We start from the raw sequence: 24,178 nt of genomic DNA, 5'->3' as shown, positions 1-24,178 counted from the left end.
GACTACTAGAACATGATATCTGAGGAATGTATTTTGGGGATGTTTATGTGTCAGTTTGTATTTACACTGCATGTTATAAAAACAAACTGTACAAATACATCAGCTGCAAAAGCATGTATGCAGTAGGTCTGGCATTGTGTATCAATCTGGCTGAAGACAGACATGATTTGTAGCTTTAAATTCATTATTCAGGTGACATAAAATTTGGGTTTTCTGTGTGTTAAACTTTTCTTTTAGATCCATACATGCTATAATGCCTTTCAATCTTGGTTTCAATGGCTTTAAGACCAGTCTAATTTTACCAGTGATTGTGTAACTGGAAGAAATTAGTAAGACTTATTTGGAATGCAAATGAGGCTTCAGGCTTCAAACTAATTGAGACTTTGAATTAAGTGTGAATTTTTCTCAGAATTCAAATTTGCTGATCCAAATTTCAAATCCCACTTAATCTATTTCTATAAGAATAGCTCACAGCAAACAAAGTCACCTCTAATGCTGAAAAGTGCAGCCAATAAACAGAGACATGCTTTTTATTTCTTGCTTTACGGAGCTCATTATAAATTATAAATTTAAACAAATGCAGGAGGAGAAGGAAGAAGAAGACATTTATCTGGAACCATCCACTAGTGAAGTGCTGTATTTGATAAAGTTATCAGGGCAGATACCTAAGACACTTTTTTTCCCAAATAATAGATTCTCTGCAGTAAGCAGCTAACTTGGGATCTTAGCTTTTTTTCTCTCAATTTACCCATAGTTAGTGCATAGTGCATAGTTAATGGAGCTCCTGGTGTGTCTGGTTGGCAAAGTAGAATACTTACATTATATTATTTGTCAAGACTAAATGAGCTAATAACTGTCCAGCTCATAGATCTGAAAATGTACTTGCTCTTGAAACATTACCACAAAGGAGAGAGTATCTTAGGCTTTCATAGGACTCTGCTCCCAGCTTACTGCAAATATCTTTATCAACATTGAAAAGAAAGATATTAAAAATAGTGATTCATCCTCAATGAAATCCAGGTGGCAATGGTATTGGGAGAGCTGCTCTTTGCTGAGCAGACCAAAACTCACCCAAAGAACTGCTTTGATTGCACTCTCTGTAATCACAATCAATGACTAATCTAAAATTCTCAAGGAGTGGCTAGAAGTTAAAGCAAGTTTTGAACTAGAGCTAGAACCAGTGCAGTATCAAAATGACCAACAAAGGAGACAGCAGAATAACCTCAGAATTTGTCTTTCTATTGAATTGCTTGATCTATTTAACTTACACAAAGGTAAGAAGCTACATGATTACATACCGGCATGACAAGATACCTGAAAGTAGACGGCTCTGTAATTTCACAGACCAAAAGCAGGAAAGAATGAAGGGTATCTGTAAATAAATCTGCCAAATGCACTGTGGAAAGCATATTTAAAGTGCTAAAAGTGGGAGAAATCAACCTTTTGAACAATGTTTCATGGGAAATGACTTCTCCATCACTTAAAGTATTTCTATGAAATCCAAGACTCACCAAAGCCAACTGCAAAACTTTCAGCAACTTCAAAGAAAGCAAAAGGTTGAAGGGTCAGATTTTCAGCTGGAACTCAAGATCATTTATATTGCTAAAACGTTCATATTTATACCGACTATCAGCCTGAGGCAGAAATTAGCAGGCAATATTACATAACTTGCCTTATTTAGCAGCCAGACCAAATGCTTAGAATGCTCTTTCTAAAACCCTAGACTTGAGCTGCATGTCTGCCCTTTGCTAGGTCTCTCTGAAATTCTCTACCATTCTTCTGTAACATCAGCAAGCTTAAATAATTTTATACATACTACATGGAATGTTGTTACTGTTTGATGATTTACAACAGAAAGTACTGCAAGTTCTTTTAGCCATGAAGATACCTATTATCATTCAGAAACAAGTTTTCGCTGTTTCTGGTTTCAGCAAGCCAGATGTGTGTGATATCACTAACCACACAAGCAGAATTAGGAAGCACTGTGTGGAAACATACAGGGTTTCAACCATCATGTAAAGCAGGTCCTCCTTTGCCTATAATTCCTGCACAAGCAACAGCTTCAGTCACAACCCAAAATGCAAATTTTCTTATTCAATAACTATGAAAACAAAACACTTGAGAGGTTTCCTCTCAAATCTAAATTTCTTTTTCCTTCTGTCAAATGGCGGTAGTATCTCGCTGAAAAAAATTTACATACTCTCAATTTATTCTCCAAATAAAATTAAAATTTTATTTTTGGCACTGCAGAGAGCATATTATTGTCGCCTAGTATTCTACATGTCTGCCCTCTCTCATGTCTGGATAAACACCCCAGGGATTTCATTGTATTAAGCCACGTTAAGCCTTTCACCAAATATTCTGAAGTTAGAGTACTAAGGAGCTACAGATGCTAAGAAAGTGATGTAATGATCTTGTGATCTTGTGACACCACATTGTAAGTGTGGTGGGATTATGAAAATAATGCAAAAAGATTTTTGGCTAGGTACATGACAGATGACACAGCTTTACTAATTCAAATCACAATACTGTGATAGCTGAGTGCAGACGGATGCCTGTGTTTGGTTTAAGTTCCATCTTTTTTCACACTCCAAAGTATTTCTCAAAAGCTGGTATTAATTCAAGGAAATAAAGGCTGGGATAACAACAAAAACCAAATGCCCATTTATGTAGAAAACCAAAATATATACGTTAAAAGAAAAAAAAAACCCTTTAAGTTATTTGGAACCACATATGTATGTTTATTACAGTATAATGACAAGCTTTGGCCTACTGACTTTAAGATTATGGGATGCAGTCGCTAGTGTTTCAGCTCAGTAACACCGAAATGTGTTTTGTGTCTAGGAAGCAAAAGCAATTGCGACTTCACTAAGAACAGAAAACACATTACACTGAAACAGAACTGCACACCCATTGCTCGGGGAGTTTCATGTGAAACAGCAGAACAACAGAAATTAACCTGATCTTTCACTGCCGGTGAATAACAACAAAGCAAGAGAAAGACGAGAAAGCAGTAAGTAGGAGAAATCCAGGTCTCTCATAAAGTGACAGGTACAGGAACACCAACATACTGACTGCAGCATGGGGAGCAGGGGGCACTCAGACTAAGCAAAAAACCATGATTTCCCCGGCACTCTTCCTTACCCGCCTCTATCATGGATGAGGCAGGGACACAGCAAACAAGCCACTCTACTATTATCGAATCATCCTCTCTCTTCCTTGCACTCGGAACTACTGTTTAGAGGAGCTATTCCCTGCGTGAGGACCGTGCCGAGAGGCAGTGGAGCCGCAGGCTCTAGCGCCTGGCCGCCTCCCGGGCGCTGCGGCGGCGGCTCCGCTCTGCCAGGCCGGGCCGGGCCGGGCCGGGCCGGCTCTGCCGGGAAGGGCGGCCGAGCTCCCGGCGGCGGCAGAAGCAGCGTGGGCCGCTGTTGCCACCTGCTGCCGGAGCGGGGACCGGGCCCGGGAGGGCAGGCGGCGAAAGGCCCGTGGTGGGCGAGGGGCCGCGACCGCCCCGCCCGGGGAGGAGCGCGGAGCGGGCAGGAGCGAGGGAGGCGAGGAGAGCGGCGGCTCAGGTAAGCCGAGCTCAACGGGGAAAGGCCAGGCTGTGTGAATGGTGTGCGAGTCATCTGACATCTGCAAAGGGAAGATTTGTATTTACTGGTGGGGGTAATGGCTGTTCCGAGCGGTACAGAAGGACGATAATCAGCGTGACACTGACAATGTAAGGCTGTACATGGTGCCATAAAGGTTTACACTGCGGAAGAGAGGCAGCGAATACTGAAGGGAGCATGAGCCGGGTAAGATAAAGCAATTGGGTGTAAAAGATGCACCGCGCTCCCTATGGAGAAAGTTCTCGCCTGAGCAGAAAAAACACAGTCAGTGCCCTCTTACAGATCACTCAACAAGCAGCTTAATAATGACTCCTAAATGGTATTTTACCATTTATGTGTAAACCAGTATGCTACATAGCAAACATACTAGTGTAAGGTTTAATCTGTTAGCCATATTTCTTGAGTCATCATTCGGATGTAAATTTTACAGCATTAGAGTTATTACTCAAAGCAGCTAGGCAGATTTACCAAAGGAAAAGTAACGCTTGATCAACTTCTGAATAAAGTACAAAGCAATTGGAGACACCAAACCAGCCTTTAACAAAATTTCTCCATAGGATAAGGGAATAAGATTTTTAGGAGTAACACCATAAATTTAGATTTTACAACCAGAAATGAGCTTAAAATGAGAGGGTAGTTGAAAGGCTAAAGAAAGGTTGAAGGTCAGAAGAAGGCTTAAAGACACTTCATTAGAGCCACAGAGAAAAAAAGTCAACTGATAAATTGAAATGCACCCTTTTCCCTCCCTTTTCTTTTCACAACTTCGATATTCCTACTCCTCAAAATCACATACATGATTAAGTATAAGAGCATGGGGGACACCTGTAAATAAAAGATACTCTTCAAAAGTGGAAATCAGCCAAGGAAAACAAAAAGCAAAGTCTTGGAAGTTCAATGTAAATTGGACAAGAACAAAAAGGTCTGAACCCAACTTGCCAAATGCATAAAGCTAGTAATAAAACTGCTTTCAAACACATCACATGTATGAAGCCTGACAGGAAACAGCTGGGCATGCAGATAATCTGGCTGTAAAAAGAGCACAAAAGAAAGAGAATCAGAAAAGGTTAAACAAACTATTTGTGTAAGGATTCGCAACCACAGCAAAGGTCCAAGGGGTTCTCAGACAAGTTCTATACTTCTCAAGTGATATGTTTTGGGCACTGTCTCAAATTGAACAAGCTTCAGAACATACAAATAAAAATTTTAAGAGGATTCCTCAGATGATACTGGAAACTACAAACCAGTCAGTCTGATTTTTATGCCTGGAAAATGCCTATGTGTTATACAGAAGAACAGTTTTTTTAAAGAACGTACAGCTAAACCAATGTAATGAGAAAGCAAGGTAACACAATTTGTAGTAGGCACTCACGAGCAACAAATTAAGTAGAACTGCTTAAATGGAGTGTCCATAAAGGCCCAGGTAAGAATGATCAGGTTAATATTGAATTTGCAAAAGGCTCCTCACTATCCTTTCCTAAGGTTTCAGAAAAAATTATGCTGTTGTGGTATAAGGGGAAACATCTACTTGGATTAAAAGCACTCACACCAACAGACCAAAAAAAAAAAACCAATAAAAAAACCAAAACCTGCTCAAAAAAAAAAAAAAAAGATTAGATTTCAAAGTAGAAATTTGCATCAAAGAAACCTTACTAGGACTTCTACAGGTTTCTGTGCTGTTTAATGAACATGAGGCGTCAATGTTCTCAGATAGTAACACCACTTAGGCTGACCACAAATACTTATAAAAGGATCTATCAAATATTCAGTGTCAGTACATGCAAAAGTAGATGGGGAAAAAAAGAACCCAGACTGTAAAAGTCCTGTGAGGCATGCAGAATTAGCAACTGCTGGCCCAAAAAGACCCTCAGATTTTTTGCATAGTTCCCTGAAAACATAAGCTCACAAATTAGCTGCAGTGAAGGGCAAACAAATTATCGGCAACAATACAGAAAAAAATAGAGCCTGAAAGAAGATGATGTGACCTCTTGTCACAGGCATATGGTGCACAAAGATCTTGAAAGCAGCATGCACAGCCAGCCAGTCACCTCCTTGGCAAAGGGAAGAAAGAATCATGGAGTGTAGAGTGGTGACAAGAAAAAATCAAAAGAACAGATAACATGCATGAAAGCTGTTCCAAATAAACTTTTCAGTTTGAAGCCAACTACTGCAATAAGATAAGAGACCTATGAAAATTACATAATGAGCAGTCAGTGCCACTCACCTTAGCTTTTTATTTTATGATTATCTACAGAGGAGATCAGGTACAAAGCTTGATAGATCTCCACTTGGCCAAATATATAGTTTTAATTGATTTTTTAAAAAAAGACACAAAAATACAGTTATAGGTACACTGAATGTTAAAAAAAAGTTTTACCTACTTTTCTTGCGATGATACTAAAGCCCCACTTAAACTACCTTGAATTTAAATTGTTAGTAGCTATATACATATTAATGGCAATTATTTTTGAATGAAAATTTTTTGTATGTATAAATGCATCCAAATCTAACAAACATGAAAAATCACAAACAGACTCTTGTGGAAAACATCCTTTTCTTTTGAACCTTTCCATGTAATGAAAAAATATGTAACTGTATTATTGGAAGTTCTTAATTAGTAGGGATTTCTTAATTTTAATAATGCTAGAACCTCTATGTAGTTCAGCAATGTATAAGAGTATGACCAGTGGAAAATACTTCTGCTATAAAAGTGACACAACGTGCTCTTTTTCTCCCTCCTGCCACTCAATTTTTACATGATACTAATGCTAACAGGACACATTTTGTTGCTTTTATGCTAAGAATTTTGTAATCATCCCTCTTCTGAGTGAGTACACAGTTCACAAACAAGAAATAACAGTACAGGGTTTTTTTGTTTCTTTTGCGAGAAAAGAATGTTCCTGAAACTTTTCTCTAACTTTCAAAGTTAGATCAGACTTGCAAGAAAAAAACTCATGGTTTCAACTGAAACAACAGACAGACAATGCAGTTACATTTTCTTACAAAACTTCTCTATTAAATTACATTCATATGTTCTTAACAACAACAAAAATCTTTAATTATCCAAACTGTCCAATGTGGCAGTAATTAGTCTTTGCTGATTCAAATATTGTGAAGAAAATTCAATTTTATTTTCCTCATTTAAAACTCTAAACTTATGTTCTTTAAAATGAATTTTGTACTATAGAAAAAAATATTATAATTCTATAAATTTGTTTTTAAGTGTAAATGTCATATGACATTAAAGATTCAGTTCCTTTCTTGATGATACTAATATTTCTCTCCTTCATTATCTTGATTTACAGTACAAATATTAAAAGAAAATTCTAATTGAAGTTGTATTTTTCCCCATAACAGCTGTTGCTATTGCTTTATTGACCTCTGGTCGCTATAAACTAAGTCTCAGAAAATCTTAGAAGATAGAAAGAGGACTAGAGACATGCTTTAAATACTCAGGGCTGGTTTTCATGACCTTTATGCACAGCTCAATGTCACATCCATTGGAAACTCCACTGGAAACTCCACCTGTCCCCAAGGACTTTTGTTGTCCTTCCTCCCCAACAGGAGGGGAGGAGGACAAGGAGTCCAAAATCACTGCTCAATTGTCTGTGTCTGACAGGAGGGGCCAGACAAGGGGTCCAAAATCACTGCTCAATAGAGAGCACTAGGGGCATAACAACAGCATCAAAGCAATAGAAACATCTGCAGCAATACATATGTGTGGCACTCTAATTTAACTCTAGCCTGTATTCTATAAAAGTCATTTTGTATATTCCTTTATTTTTCTTCCCAATAATTCCCCAATAGGAGCTTGTAAAGTAATTATAAGTGAATAAAATGTGTAAGCATACAATCTAACAGCAGGCATAATGTCATGAATATGGTAGCATAAAGTCAAGAAAAAGCAGAGAAATAAGACTCAGAATTATGGTGTGAAGTTTTGAGGAAGTGCTAGTACACTAGATAAAAAACTGCTGAATCAAACCAATCTTTACTTGGGTCTGTCCCTGAAGAATCTAAATAGGTGTTGGAAAGGCTATCAGAGGGGAAGATTAAACCATAATATTTTAAGGTGTTGGGTGTTTGCACGCACAATACTTGATTAGGAAAAAAGATAAACATTTAAAGAATTTCAGTTCTCTACTAATAATCCTGAAGTGACAGGTAAAGTTTCAGACTTTGTAATTAACCTGCACTGATTGCAAGAACTTTATTTATCATTAATTTAATAAAGAAATACAGACTTGCCACCTAACAGAAAAAAAGGTCTGGATATCTTCCTACAGCCAACATTTTCCCCCATAACTTAAATGGACAGAAATAACAAATTTGGGCAGCAGGTTACTTATACTAGTAAACAGTGGCCAGATAACTTGATCCAATCATGTATTGTTTTGCCCTCATAACTTGTTTAATCAGAAAGATATGTTTTAGGAAGGTACTGAAATATTTGTGAAGAATGGGCACTATAAGTTTCAAATGATTGTACTTATGCACACACGTTGTTAAGATAAATAATACTCAGATCACCTCTGGACTCTCTATGAAATAAACTAATCCTGAGTCTTATTTTCCAGATGTTCAGTCATTCTTTTCTGATTGCTTTCCATTTTGAGCATCTCTTGGACCTAGACTACTTGATAGTTCAATACATTAATAATCCTGCTCAGAACATTGAAATAATGCAGTGTAAGAGACGTTTTATCATCCTTCTCTAGTGAAATCATTTAGTTAAACCTCTGACAAAGTCTCTCCTTGCTCATCATCTCTACATGTCAGCATGAGTGGTCAAGTAAGCAAACAAACCCAAGATTTTCTCTTTTCTTTTGTCACTAATAGTCAAATACGAAGAATAAACATTTCTTTTTCTTGCTAACATTTAAAGTATGTTCACTTCCTGCACATCTGTCTTGAATTCAGGCAGAAGATATGTTTGTTGTTCAAAGTTGTACTGCTGTTAGCAGAACAAACTCTGCTGCAGATATAACTTCTAGTAAAATAAGCTCAAATTCAGATTACAGGGTTGGTTTTTACCAGCTGTTAGGTGAATCTTCCTGCCCTTTCTCTAATTATTTTTCCAAGTTCATTCTTTTTGGACGCCTGTAATAGACAGTGTCTTGGCCTTCCCTTTCTTTTCCCCCCTGCAGATAGCAGAGTGGGACAGGTAGTTCCATCAAATTCTGCAGACTACCAGTGTCTCAGAGAGAGGGAAAAAATGACTTATTAAATGAAGAAAATGAAAAGTCATCCAAAAACTCAGAGGCATAAATCCCCAAATTACTTCCAAAAGAGCCAGGGCAACCACAAGGTGCTATGCAAAGTTTTACAGAAAAATAGTTAAGAGTATTGTAGCAACACAGTCCCTGGAGTGACAAACCTTGTTGAGAGAAACTTAATCAATTGGAAAAGATAACAGACAACTTCAAAACACAAAGAACTGCATATGCCATTTTTGAGAAACTTTTACTTTCAACATTTTCGAGGCATGCTTAGAACTAAGACAATTTTCATGTGCCAAGGAATAATTTCCATACATGTAATAAATAGTAGATTAAAATCTCACTGTGTAATAAATTTAATATTTAGGTGCATAAAATACCCAGTTTACCTTTTTTCCTGGCTGACATCTTCAGTTCAACTTTTTCCTTCTATTTTTATACACACAGAGACTTTTTGCTGTTCTTACTGCACTTATTATCAGTTGTAAACACAAAGGAAGATACACTGTTTCTTTATAAATAAGGGGATTGAGGAAGGCACTGACAAATTTATTATCTGCACCATGGCTGCAATGTCAAACAGTTGCTATATTTCAAATGCTGACAGACAGCTTGAACAAAGATACCTTATTTACAAGACACAGTCCTGAAATGCAGACTCAGGCTTAACAATTATATTTTAATGCATAAGGTGTGCATCATAGGTTACTCTATACAGTTACACCAGAATCTTGTCCCCTAATCTGAGCACACTTTGCATCTCTGAGATGTTAAGAAATGCCCCCTGCCAAAAACGTTAATGTTAAACCCCAAGTCTTTTCTCTAGGAAGAAAATCTGAACTATAAAGAAAAAGAGGTAAGAAGTGCTTGTTTGGCATTTCTCAAGTTTTGGCCATATCATGCAGCCAAATACAGCAATATTTCCACTGGGAACATAATACTGGATAAAGGAAATTTGTGGTGGAGTGAAAGCACAAAAGCAAGCAAAATGCCTGGATAAAGTGTTTTGCATAGTTGATAGATGATTGCAAAAAACCCAGGCATCAGTAAGACCTTGCGTGAAATCAGAGAAACCACGAGTATTCGTTTTTATACTAATAGCAGAGAAAGGGCACTGCAACTAAAGGGACCAACATTTCTTACAGTTCTAGCCTTACCTGCATAAAATAGATGCGAGTTCTGTTAGGAATTAGAATCTACTAAAAAAATCCCCACAACAACAACAAAATTAATCTAGCAAACTTTGAAGCACTACTAGAAAGACATACTAGAGTACAGAACAAATGTGCTCTGATTATTACAACTAATCCTTCCACACTGTAAAAATATTTTAAAAGCAGACAGGCTCTGGGCATTTGTCTTACTAAACCTATTTCCAAAGCTGGAAGCAGACAAATGCAATTCTGCAAGCAGACACTTAACAACCATGCAATAAAATAAAACTATTTAAGATGTATTACAATATACTGAGATCTTCTGTTAAATGCCACATCTGATCAGATATGCAGACAATATTATTTCAGACAATATTTCATCTGTATTTTGTATCTTAAAAAGCAAGTGAAATCACACCAAAAACACCAACCAAAGAACAAAAATTTAAAAAGACATGAAATACTACATTTGACCAGGTCTCAAGCTATTTTAAGGTCTTCATCTAAACAAAATCGGATTTAGAACTTGAAATCCTGAATTTATTAGGTGGATTAGTACCCAGCATAATTGTTTTCCCTTCTGTTCATGTAGAACTTCAAAATTTTTCTAAAGCACCAGAAAAATACAACACAGTAAATATCATACAAAACAAGAAATGTAATATCACTCAGCACTGCAAGTTTCTCTCTCCTCCTGGGTGCCTTCTGAGGCCAGTAAAAAAAACCAAAAAACAAAAAACTTTTCTGTGATTTGCGTGAACACTGCATCCTAAAAATATGCTTTATGTTTGATATAGGGAATATTTACAAGAAGCTATAAGTTACCTGGTATCACAAATTTTAAGGAGGGGGGTGGGGGGAAAGTTTAATTTGAGTGCATTCCTTATTTATGGAAAACAATTGCTTGTAGTGTACTGAGATATGTGTAAATTTTTATGTCAGTGTACATCAAACATGGAAAAATCTCAAGACCACTGCTAAAAGGCCTACCCCTGGGCTAGGGCACAAAAAACACTGATCACATTTTTTACTGTATTCATTGTCATACAACTTAAATAATAAAGTTACAAATACATCAACTATTTTTGTTAGTGCAGGCACTTGATCATTATTTGAACTTTTGGTAGTATATTGTTGTTAGTATGTTCAAATTGCAGCAGAAAATCCTAAATGTTTTAGCACTCAAAAATATGTAAACCCCTTATTTTTAATAAAGAATTAACAACGTTGCATACATAAAGGTAAAGCTAAATACTTGGGGTTTTGATTCTATAATTTCTGCATGGGCTCTATGGTTAGATCACTCAGAGACCTCTGCATGGAGTGACTGATGCCAAAAATACTTCTGGGCAATATCTCTATTTTCCTTGTCCCCACCATGCAAGTATTTCCTGCTCCTCATCACATTTTCTCCATGCCTATTTTATGTTCTTAAAAAAAGAAAATAAAAAAGAGACTTTTAGCACCAATCATTTTCACAAATTCCCCCACCAGAAAAGTTTTCTTGTGTTTGTTTAATCACTTCTGCACATCAAGGGAATAGAAGAACTATTAAATTCCCTTTTGCAAGGACTTTTGGTTTTAGAAAACGGCTATTGAAAGAGGAATATCCAAAATCTGCACACAGCTCTTAGATGATCACGTGTGCTTAATATTGTAATAGGATAAAGGTTAAGAATAATATTGTTTGACCCCTTCAACTACTGACATTCATGCCATGTTATTGTTAGTGTTGCATGTTAAGCAAGCAAATTTTCAATGAACTTGTGTTGGCTTTACCACAGACACAGATGTTAGGCGGACTCCTTTTTTCATAAGGTTCTCATTATTAACTGAAACCAAGTTGAATATTTGACTGAAGGAAAGGACCATATCATTGTTTTCAGATTTTGCTCTATGACTTAACTGAACTACATCTGCCAGCTTTGGAAATACCAAGTACTTCTTGGCGCCAGCACTGGCGCCTTGCTCTATGACTACCATCTTAAGTGCTTCAGCTTGAGGAAGTCTAGTAACCATCAAAACAGTTTAATAAAACCTTAAAACTGTGATTACGAGTTACTCACTAGCTGACAGAATGATCTCAAATTTGTTCTATTTCTGAATAATTTTGCAAAATAAGCAAATCCTAGTAAACTGAATGCATGGCTGTAAATATGTAGCCTAGAAAGTTCACAAGATGTTTTTGTGATTTATGAAGTCTGTGTTATACTTGAAACCACATTTATTTAATAGATAGGCTGGCACTTCACAGGATAATTCAATCTGCTTCAAATCTATCCAAAGCCTTTGGGAAACATAAGGGATGCTCTGAATATAAATGCAATTCCACTTTTCACCTTTTTGCACTACTGTCTCTTAGCATAAATGTGAAAAGTATTACGCTCCCCTAGAAGATCTTGCTTTGTAAAAAATGCTGTTGCAGATGAAAGAACACCACAGTTTGTGCTAACCCAAATAGAGAAACTATTTTATAAAACAAACAAATTAAACACTATAATTCACTTTTCTGGATATGTCCCAAGGTTATCTGAATTAAAATAAACAACACATCATTTCTTCCTCAGAAAAACCAAAAATCAAAATGTCTATAATATATACCACTTACATAGCTGATGCTGAAAGGGGAATATAAATGCAGAACAAGCTATTTTCAGAAAAAATAGTGTAAAAAAGGCCTCAATTTATTTTATATATCAAAAGATATAAATATTTAGCATTTCCAGATAATTAATTATGTGATCTGAGAATAATCAATAGTTATTTCACTTACCATGCTGAATGTCCTTCATGTCTAAATGAAGGCTAGACATTAATATTCCAACAGCTTGAGATCTTTTGTTACTTAACAACTTGACAACCTGCCAAAAGAAATACAAGTATTATTATATTATGCAGGATAATATACAAGATATTTTGCATTACTAACAACATATTCAAGAAATAGTTCTTTGTAGTCTATATACATATCCAAAAATGAGAAAATTTATTATTCTTAAAGTTTTCTTCTGCTGTATAAACCCATTACAAGTGTACGTAACTTTATAACCTAGCTGAATTTAATCCTAATAGGTTCCCCTAGTCTTCCTTCTTCATTAGAATGCACACTCTACTTCACACTGATGTTACTAAGTATATGAAAAACACTGTCAAATAAAAAAATTCCAACTGTGTCTATCTTGGAATTGCTTTGGTTTCCAAAACCACACAATGATTTCCATCTTTGATGTAAGTTAAAACTGTGAGAATTTGTATTTTATTTGAATGTTTGACGTAGTAGGCGCCAATATGAATTTTATTTTAAAGTCGAAATAACCACGTACACATTGGGGTTTTCTTTGATCCATTTAAGGATTTTAAAAGGTCACAAAGCTTTTTTGTTTACAAAATAGAAAAAAACCAAAATCAAGCCATCAAAATGTCTTGCTTTAGGGGGTTAAAATCAGTGATTAAAATAGACTTTCATACGTGTTCGTTTTGCAATCATAAGAGCAGCATGTAATTCACAGACTATCTTACAAAGAGCTCTAAGGTTTTTGAATTCAACTTGATGTAAATTTTATATCATTGTTAGGAGAAACAAGTAATGCCAGAAGAGGACTCTTATCTGCAAAATGACATGATTCTAGATGAAATAATTTTCAATGCCAGGATTCAACCATTGCATAGAAGAAAGACGTTAATATTCACTCTAAATAGGTTGCTGAGTTTTACACTGTACTAATCACACTGATGAAAACCCTTGTGAGTCACTTGGAGGAAAAAAGAAAATACAGATAACTAAAACTGTTAGTTCATGTCAGGAAGCATATACTTATTTTTTCAAGTTATAGCACTACTGTTGTAGTGCCTGGAGGCTGTATCATTTACAGCCACACTGGCAAAATTATTTAAAAATTATTTAAAAATTATTTAGCAGAAAAGAGATTAGAAAAAGTAGAATTTAGCCAGAGTAAAGAATATAATGATCCAATTCACATCTTAAAAGCTCAAAAAAGTACTCAGAAGATGTTTGCCATATGATTCACTGATTCATTGCCAACTTTGATTCACTTACATTTTCAGATACAGGTCTGTACAGTGATGTTTGAACAGCAGAAGAGAAGGAAAAACTTGACCCTGAACTCTGCCATTGGAACTACTTAGGAAAGGAAACTTGAGAAACTCACTGAACTTACAGTATAGGTTTTCTGAGGATGTGGTTGGCTGGCCAACTGTTTAATTTGATTTTTTCCCTTCTTAAATCTTCATAACCATTGATTATGAAGATATTTTATTCCCTTTTCTCACAGATGCCAAACTAGCTGCAGTGGAGTGAAAATACAGCTGTAGAAGCCCTGAAGATAAGGGACTAATGTCTGTGTCTCAAACATGAACAGCCAGATCACTGTGCTGCCAACCAAGGATCCTTGGTAATAACATGCTGTGAGAAGTAACAGGATGTGGCTGGAGAAGGGGGCCTTGCAGGGGCAGGGCAGCAGTTTTCTGGGACAGAAATCCTTGTTCTGGCTCCTGGAGATAAGCACAGTTGGACATACAGGAATGAGGTCAGGAAAAAGGATTGCTGACCAAAAGCCAACCCAGCAGAGGAGGATCAAGACACCAGAGATCTCCCAAAGCCCTCCAATCTATTTCCAGAAATGTCTAGAGGAATGAACTGTGCATGACAACTGATTTGCATAGAAAGCAAGAAACTTATCTATAAATAAGTACCCCCATGAAGCTCCAGGACTTCATTGACTATTCATGGCTCCAGGACTCTGGACATCCCATTAGCTGGATCAGCACTGGAACAAGGACTGGTGATCTTTGTCCCTCCCTCCCTCCAGTTTCTCTCACTCACTCTACCTCTTTATTCAGAACCCACCACTGTGTGCTTATGCTGGGAAATGAGGGAATAATATATCAATTTCCATGACAAGTGTATAATTTGCTAATAAAACTCTGTAAGCTTTTACCAACCTTCTGGCTTTTGTCATTCCTTGTTGACCATGAGCATCTGCACACCTGTGTGTTCCCTTCCCTTTTGGGGTGGGATGTCTCAACAGCAAAAAATACTGCTCTTTAACCGAAAATTTTAACATTGGAAAACAAGTATATCATAACTGATGTTCACAAGGTTAAAGATCTAAATTCAAGGCATGGCTACTCACATCACCTACATAGGAATTAGCAAGAAATTCCTATGTAACTTTTAAATCTATTTAATATACTATTTGGAATTTAAAACTAGGATACGATAGGTTTTTTTGGATTTCAAAAATAAAATTAATGTCATTCAGAAAGATAAAATTAGGATAACCTGCAATAGTCTTCTAATAGGGAATCATCACTCTAAATATTTTTTTTAATGGAACAAACATTTCATTCAAGCCTGGAACTGTGATAAATCTGGGTCAATAAGAGATTTTCTTCTTGTAAAGAGAAACTGTTATAGATTTGTTTCTTTTCAGCTACAAAAAGATTACAAAATAAAGTAGACCTTGGGTATAGATCAAATCTTTCCAACAATTAAGTTGCAATCTGTAATAACAACCAAACAAGTATTTTCAATTCTATCAAAAAAAAAAAAAAAAGAAAAAGAAGTGTATACAAAATTTTAAAAAGAACAGAATCTCTTCAAATGATGTTGCTACCAAACCATACTTGCTGGAAAGGCAGAACAACAAAAGAAACAATACAGTATGTTACGCAAAAAAAGTTCAAAAACTTCACCCTAAATTTGTGTATTCCAAATAAATTGAAGAAACTGAATTTGGTAAAGAAGACATTGGGGGAACTGTTGATTTCAGCTCCTATTGTTATCGCTCAAGTCCAAAACATCTTGTATTGATAGCATAACTAACTTGCTGGTGCCAGCATATGGTGGGAATCCCTTTGCTGCCTTTATTTTGAACTAGAAAACTATCCCAAAGCTGACAAATAAAGTGGATTAAAAATCAAATGCAAAGTAGTCACAAAAGTGCTATCAGAAAACAACAGTAGTCACATAAAGTGGCAAGAGCTTATCAGAAGTAAGCTTGTATGTTTACTATCCCTCAGATTCTGCAAAAATGGAGTAGAAATGGAACTGATGTAGGATACTATGTTATCGAGGAGTAAAACAAAATAAAAGAAGAAAATCGAGAGTAAAATAGCTTTGTGAAGTGGTCTTCCACAAAAAAAATATTACAACTGCATTCAGGTGTGAACCTACCTAGAACCAACTTGACCTTTCCAAAGGAAGCAGAACTACACTGTTCCCTCTTGGAGGCCCAAAGAACACGGATGAGTTGGAGTCTGATCTTGGGAATCTCCCACATCTAATTCTTCACCCACGTACAATTATATTTTCTTCAAATTGTGAAATCAGAGTTTCTGTCTTCCATCAGAATTCTAAAACTCAGAGAGCTACTAAGATCAGGCTTACAAATACAACAAGCAAATCAACACTAGAGAAAAAGGAAGCAAATAAATTAACTATGTTGTTGCCATGCAGGCTAGAACATGATTCCTGTCCAGGGGGCAGGACCAGACTTAGTGACCTAGTAGATCCGTTCAAGTCCTGGCTTAAAAGTCAGCAGAAAAAAAAAGATGCTTTTTCTGAAAGTGAGGCGATAGACAGGAGAATAATTAGTTGCTGAGTGCCACGTCTTGACAGTGATTAGAAGCAAAACAAAACAAAAAAACCACTGTCCACATGAAGAGTAAGTTATCTTTGCTGCCAAAATTCTGAACCATGATGATATCAAAAGGGTGACAAAGAGCATGACTTTCAAGTGAATGGATGCAGAACGCAATAGATAAAGCAGTTTCACATAGCAGCTACCAAATTTCCCTGGTTTTATTCAAAATGTAGGGTTTATGTCAACTTTTGTCAACTAATCTCTATTATGCTGTTCATTCCCATTTCAGTCAATTGCATGAATACTAGAGTTTCCTCCAATAGAATGGATGTAACAATACAACACTAATTCATAAAATATGAATATTAGCATAAATGCCTAAAGCAATTCCCACATTTAAAAGTAAAACAATAAAATAAATCAGCTGCATAGTCTGGGCCTACAGGCTACAGACAAGTGACGCCATTTAAAGGCAGAACAACAAAAGTTCGATAAATCCAATCTCTGCAAGATCTAAAGCCTCAGACACAATACACAGCTCCTTTTTAGTCTGGATTCTGGAACTCTGCTTTAAACAAATTTAAAAAAAATAAATAAAAAGGAAGCTAGAGATATTATCTGCAGCCTGAAGTCTAGGACAAACTTTTTAATTCTGGAGTGGTCCTCATTGTTGAGCATTAACAAACTACATGCCAAATTTGTTCCTGATTGTTTAACACAAGCAAAAACAGTCAAAGAGATATTTTGTGAAAGGTAATGCAAGACACATGTTTGATGAGAGCCCTGAAGCAAAAAATATGAAGATTCCTTTCCCCCAGAATAATATTTAGTTAATGCATGGAATTTTTCAATGATTCTTGCTTTCTATTTCTGATTTTGAGCATTTGAGATAGAAAAATTATCTATTTCTGATTTTGAGCATTTGAGATAGAAAAATTATCCCAAAGCTCTCACTGGTTAAGAGAAACTGCTGTACATTACACAAAGTCACATCCAGGTACAAAGACCCATTGCTCATACAAGTGGCAGGGAAGAGGCAGAGACAACAAAGTTCCAAATCAAAAGTTAAGAGACAGGATCGGGCCAGTAATAGTCACCTTCTCACCGGGCTCCATGACAAGGCTTTTCTGTAGATTCAAGTGTATTCCAAGTATAAAATGGACAACCACAGAAGTGGATCCATCATATCTTTCCCATGTATATCTTTCTTGTAGGTATAACAGAATAACATACTCTTACAGGTGGGGGATTTTTATGTGTGTTGTGTGTTTTAGTTAACCCTTTGTTTGCCTTATTTTGAAGGTAAATTCAGAGGTAACTTCTGGCTGGTAATGGCAACTGTGAGAGTGGAAACAGAATACTTCAAGTAGTGTGGTCACTTTGGTGTAATAGGAGATCAAAATTTTTCCTTCATATCTACAAAATACCCCTAACCCCCCAAAACCCAACACCCAGTCCCAGCTGTCTAACAATATATCCATGCTGATGGCAGATACTGATTTAACTGAACTCACAGAGCATCAATCACAAAGGCTTATTTTCAGCATCTCTCTGTCTCCCATCCTAACCAAAATGGAAAAACCCCTCTGGAAATGAGCTAGTTTCTTTACCCACTGAAGAATTTCATAATCTATATCTTTCTCATATAATTTTAGATGCAAATTGTTGACATGTTATGCAAATTGGTAAAGTCAAACAGCCATGTCTGAAACTTTATGCTTGAGGGTAGCAATGAAACATAATATTTACTTTTCGTACATTTTTTCTATTACCCTGTTGTGTTATTTCATAAATAAAGCTTTTACCAATATGGATGAGAAACAATTAATGTCCTTTTGTGCAGTTTTAGCACTAAAATAGCACTATTTGAAATTAGCATCATAAAACTGTTACTATTGGAGTAATCTTTTGCTAAGAGATTACCCCAGTTAATATCATAATTTATGACATTAGGTTAGAAAAATACTTAGAGTGCTTTAATTCAGTTAGAAATTAGTTAAGTTGGATAAGCATCGTGTTCCTCAACAGGAGGCTGAGAAACAGTAAAATGTCCCTTACTAAAAAACAAGAACCACATTCTAACTCTAAGGACTGAAGTGGCATTTTATTTCCAGAAGTCTTCTCTTCCTTCTTTAGGTCCAACTTAAAATTCAAATATCCTGAAATCATAATCTAAACAGTTTCATTGGTACATCTTTTATGGACCTAAGGCTTTTGAAACCAAATGAAATTTTAGCAACATATTATTTATATTCTGGGATGGAAACAGTGTTTAAAATGCTAATGTCAATAGATTCATAGTGGACTTTCCACATGAGAAAATCTTCAACATTTTTTTCATTTACATTATAGATTATAAGCACATGGTCCGTGATTGAAAAATTCATCACAGTTACTTCAATAATATTTTCCAAAAGTACAGTTAGAGGGTTACCAGTAATGTTTCTAAAATGACTGTTCAAAAGTTAGGTAAGGAAGTAACCTATGCAAGTCAGCTCAGTCCATTCTATATCCTTATTATGCTGACTGATATCAAGGTTTTCTGATTATATACCATTTTTCCACCAAACTCATTCAATTATTCTGGCCAATGTTTGCCATGCAAATATATTCTTAGTACTGAGAATTAATATGAGAATTATCATGAGAGCATTTTCATGAGCCTTAATCATAAGACCATTTTCTTCCTCCTTTACTAATTACTTGTGATTTAAGTGCTGCAACAACTTCTGTGCAGCAATTTCTGACACAAGTAACAGCTTAATTTAATAAGTAATCATTATGGACTGTGCTCATTTCACACAGATGACACAAGCTATGGAAAGGGTTCTATGAAAAAGACTACCCAGCCACATAATCCAAACTTGTATTGTAACTACATGGAATAGCTGAACAAGACACAAGAGTGAGTTTCACCCCCTGCTTGGATCAAACATCACAGGTTTGACGAGATTGACAATTTGGTTTAAAGGATCACCCAGATCAAAATCACTCCAGTCTCACAAAAAGTTTGAGTGAAATTGCTTTAGACAGAATAAGAGGTGACACAGAATCACAGCTAATATGCTCTATATTTTCAGCTGTCAGATCTCCTCAGTTAGTCACTCCTTCCCCAGTTACTTTTATTAATCTTCCATTGCCTCCCTCTTCTTGGCTCCTGTTTTCCAAACTACCAGTAAAAAGTCAGAGAAAAATCTTATACCTGAAGTCCCTCCTAAGCAACAGGAACAGACCTATAACCTGTAGAGTGTCAAAATTCAAGACACCCTTTATACAGCTAAAAATATACATGTAATAAAATTTCTCCATAATTCAAGTCTAGGAAACTATGCGGACATGAGCAAAAGCAGACCTTGTTTCCTTTTTCAACGTTGGCAAAATGAAGGAGACACAAACTGGGGGAAAACCCCAACAAAACTTGCAGTCTAAAGAGCTAAATTTTGGTACCATTGTAACAGGGACTTCTAATGAAAGTCAGACCACTTTAATAGGTAGTAATGGCAGCCCCACCTACAATATAGCCTATAAAGGACTTTCTTTGAAGATTTAGTAGGCATTCCTGTTGAGTGAGCCTGCACACATTTACAGCAGCTGAGAATTTGATATATATGCATTAACAGAGCAAAATAAATCACAGTTTGTGCCATAGCACCAAATAAGAGGTGGGAAGAATAAAATCAGCTGCATTCACAAATAAATAATAACACTTCATTCTTTCTCTTTCTTTAAAGTTCTGGAATGGATTTTAGTGAAGCCTTCATTCAATGCTAGGTATAATATTGATTTTTTTAAAGCTTTATAGATTTATATTGTATTAGTTGCAGATGATCATGCTGAGAAAAAAATTACAACCAATAGTTGGGTAGGGTGAAATTAACTCATTCATTAACAAAAAACCCCCACCAACCCAGAGCAATAAGAATAATTTTACCACTTAAAAAGTACTCACTATTCAGAAATTATTCTATAATTCATATCTATATACATACACAACAAACATATGCATGTTTGCACACACTCTCTGGCTTAGAAAATGAAAGCCCTGTGTGCAGAACAGCAGTCTACTTCAAAATCATTTATCTTTCACCCACTAAAACATCCCAAAACTATCAAATCTTTCTGCAGATTAGGTAGAATTCCCCCTCCTGCCATGTGCAAAAATACATTTTTATTTCAGCTTGCAATAAAAAGTGTTTTATTAAAATCATATGTTTATACAGAGTACCAAATACTTTATACATTTGAAAGTTATCTGTACATTTTTTCATTACTACTATTTCCAGTGTAGCCAGTGCTTTACATCCAATCCATCTAAGCAATACATTCACTCAGCAGACCCTGTACTTCAACACAAGGAGCAAAAACAACTGCCAGACAAGAGCTTTTTGGGAAAGCAGCAGAGTGAGAGTCCTGGTTCTTTTCTGTACAGTGCTTCTTCATAGTTCAACAGGTGACAAAACACATCTGCTTTGCATAACATGTCCCTGTAAAAATCACTACAGAAACACCATTTTGTAAGATCTTTACAGCACCCGTAACTATCATAGAAGCCATGTAAGTCAGTAAGCACTTAAACAGCACTTGGTGCTCCCTGTAAAAAACACACTTGTGGAATTACAGCCATGCTTTCCCCAAGTAACTGTTTCTTCTCCTAAACACGGATAGACTTCATTATCCAAGTGTTTACTGCACTATTGATTAAGAGAATTCTAAAATAATGTCCTGCATTCCAAATTGATGAGAGGGTATACGTGGAATATATTTGTGAAGCTGTTCTATTTCAATTGTCTCATGGCAACACCCTGAAGAGCCCTAACTGGATTCTCACACATGAGTATTTAACTTTGACATCTGCAATAAATGACAGCTCTAACCATAGTTCTAATGAAAGCCTGTTTATCTGTTTAGTCAATCTTTTCTACAGATACCACAATTCAACAAGCCAGACTTCTCTATTAGGCAATTTCTGTTTTTGAGAGCAGTACATTTGTTTGATTATCAGAGGAAGAGAAACAGAATTATCTTCTGTGAATTAAGGTCGCTCACGGGAATGTTTGTTCTAGGTGACAGCAACTACTTGATTGCCTTAAACTTCTGTGTGGAAATTTCTGTCAGAAAAAACTTTCTTCTCATCAAAGAAGTTAAGAACAATCAGTCAATTTAGCTTTCACTACATTTTTTTTAACTTACTGACAACAGATCTAAATTTATGGCATTGCAAGAAAAAGAAATATTTAGTATTAAAATCCACATCTAATATTTATTCATAATCACTCTCTGTCTTTAAGCTCTTTGTATGTTACAGAAGTAAACAGCCATGATTTCCACTCTGTTGGGAGATTTTCATCACCAAATCTTATGAAATTTTCAGGGACACATAGCATCACTTTTGCATTCCTTTTTTTTACTTAAACAACTATGATAGTAATTAAGCTAAGAATAACCATTAAAAACCAGCTTTTTCTAGAAGGAGGAAAGAGGAGCAAAGGTCTTGCACTTTGGACATTTACTGCAGAACAGCCAGATAGCAATGGAATCTTACATTTCCTCCTATCCCAGTTAGTACAGCCTAGTGCAGCACAGTGGTACGTGTGTTTGCACTATCCTTTTCATCCATCCATCCATCCATCCATCCATCCATCCATCCATCCATCCATCCATCCATCCATCCATCCATCCATCCAGCACCTTGGGATAAGGTGCTACCTTCATTACCAGTTCTTTTGCCTGCTGCGAGTTGTCAGCACAGTAAAGCACCTGACCAAAATGTATCTATGGGGGCGAGATCTCCAGAACCAAGAGGTGGAGAACTAATAGGTCACATTCAGATATAAGGTCCAGTGAATAGAGATTTTAAAGAGTCCCACTTTGTATCTCATGTTAGAATAAAGTCTTGTACAGCACTAACCTGCATCTCAAAAGATGATGGAAAGATCTGCCTAGCTTTGAGTTGAGTACAGGAACATGAAATCAAGATAAAACAAGAACCTTAATGGCTTTTTAGGAACCCACATAAGACCATCCCACTCTCTGACCTGAAAGTTTAATTGAAAATTCCTTAGCATACCACCACAACTTGATTTTTACACAGACACCAAGATGATTACAGCCAAATAGTCATGTAAACATTCGGATTAAATTCTTTTACTCTGGGGTTTAAACTTCTACATTTTAAAGTGCTCTTCCCATTTTTATTATATTGAACACCATTCTGTCTCAAGAAACCGGTTTGATTAATGTTGGATTTTTCCCAGCTGTGCTTGTCATTTATTGTCTATATAAACTTCATATTCTTTATACGCATAAACACAACACAATCCTAAACCATTCTGATTGGTATAACACTAGGAATTAGATTCTGAAGCATAATTTTTCTCTGAAGTCACGGTACTTCATATGCAAGTCATTATTTAATGTATAAAATTAATCAGAATAATATATATACTACTCCTTGCACATCTGCAGTCAATTTCAAAGCATCATATATGCACCTAATTATTTTAGTATTATTTTTTGTTAAAGTGGATAAAGCAAAGATATTTTTAAGAAAATACATACTTGAAAAGTAATTTATGAAAAAAGAAATCTTCAGCCTTTAATACATACAGCTTTGAAATACATCCTACATTCTCTCCTTCTCTCAATTTTCTATAATGTGTATTTATATATGGTAACAATTCCACACCAGACATAATTCATCTCAGCTGCATGCAAAAATCTGTCTATGTAAAAAACAGCCTAGAAAAGATCTTAAATTAAATGAATACTCACTTGTTTAGTCTTTGTTTTTGTAATGGTGTCCGAAATGGGTTTCTTCCTCTCTTTAACAGCTGTTTTAGAAAACAGTTCTTCAAACTCATGATAATCTATGGAAGGCTCTTCAATTTTTTCCCACACAAGTGAAGCACTAGAATCTCTAAAGTTAAGCAAAAGACCTATGTAGGGCAATGTCAAACTAAATAAGGTCATAAATGGAGGAATTAAAAAAATTAAATAGCAGCAATTTATAAGCCTAAATTCTACTAGCAGCATTTTGATAAAAACTACTGTTGATTCTTCCTCACACTTCTGGGTTTTCTTTTTTCATGTGTGATACTGTCAGGCTTATTTATATTCACCCACTCTACATGCCTAGGAATAAAAATAGGCTGTATATAGGCTATAAAAGGTACAGACATGGACAGGAAGAGAAGTAGAAATAGACAGTTATTTACTGACCACCTGTGCAACAGTGGCAAGAACTTCAGAAGAAAGAATAAATTCATCATTAAATAACAGCAGATGGGTTTTGTAATTACTAGTCAGAGATATAAGAAAAATATTTACAAGGAAACTTTTTTCATGCCGCAATGATCTTTTACAAAACCCCCCCAAAAACATCAACAACTGAAACCAAGTCATATCAAAGCTATCAGAATTGCTTTATGCAAATAAATTGCAGATTGAATCTGAGTCTGTTGAGTGTACAAGGTGCAAAAAAAAAAAAGTATTTCAAGGTCACTGAAGAAAAGAAAGAGAAGGATAGAATGTGTTCAGCATAGATCCATCTAGAAGGAAGACACTACCAAAACTTGCAAATTCCTCCAGAGAGA

At 35.9% G+C, this 24,178-nt stretch overlaps 1 protein-coding gene and 1 long non-coding RNA gene across 3 annotated transcripts in view; one reads left to right on the top strand and one right to left on the bottom strand.

Annotated features, from left to right (window-relative positions):
• FMN2 (formin 2) overlaps positions 1-24,178 on the bottom strand; it is a 152,969-nt gene that overhangs the window by 76,918 nt on the left and 51,873 nt on the right. For both annotated transcript variants that reach the window (XM_036379618.2, XM_036379620.2), the window contains 2 exons: positions 23,358-23,502; positions 12,755-12,842 (listed from right to left, as the gene is read on the bottom strand). In XM_036379618.2, the coding sequence (XP_036235511.2) occupies positions 12,755-12,842; positions 23,358-23,502 (233 nt within the window). The remainder of the gene's footprint in view (positions 1-12,754; positions 12,843-23,357; positions 23,503-24,178) is intronic.
• Positions 3,433-14,942, top strand: LOC118684627 (uncharacterized). Its single transcript, XR_004979877.2, has 2 exons — positions 3,433-3,572; positions 14,274-14,942. It is a non-coding gene; the product is annotated as an uncharacterized LOC118684627 (long non-coding RNA).

This window comes from Molothrus ater, chromosome 3, assembly GCF_012460135.2.
Source record: "Molothrus ater isolate BHLD 08-10-18 breed brown headed cowbird chromosome 3, BPBGC_Mater_1.1, whole genome shotgun sequence".
Lineage (NCBI taxonomy): Eukaryota > Metazoa > Chordata > Aves > Passeriformes > Icteridae > Molothrus > Molothrus ater.
The sequence above is the reverse complement of the archived record's forward strand: the minus strand, read 5'-3'. Positions and strand labels throughout refer to the sequence as shown.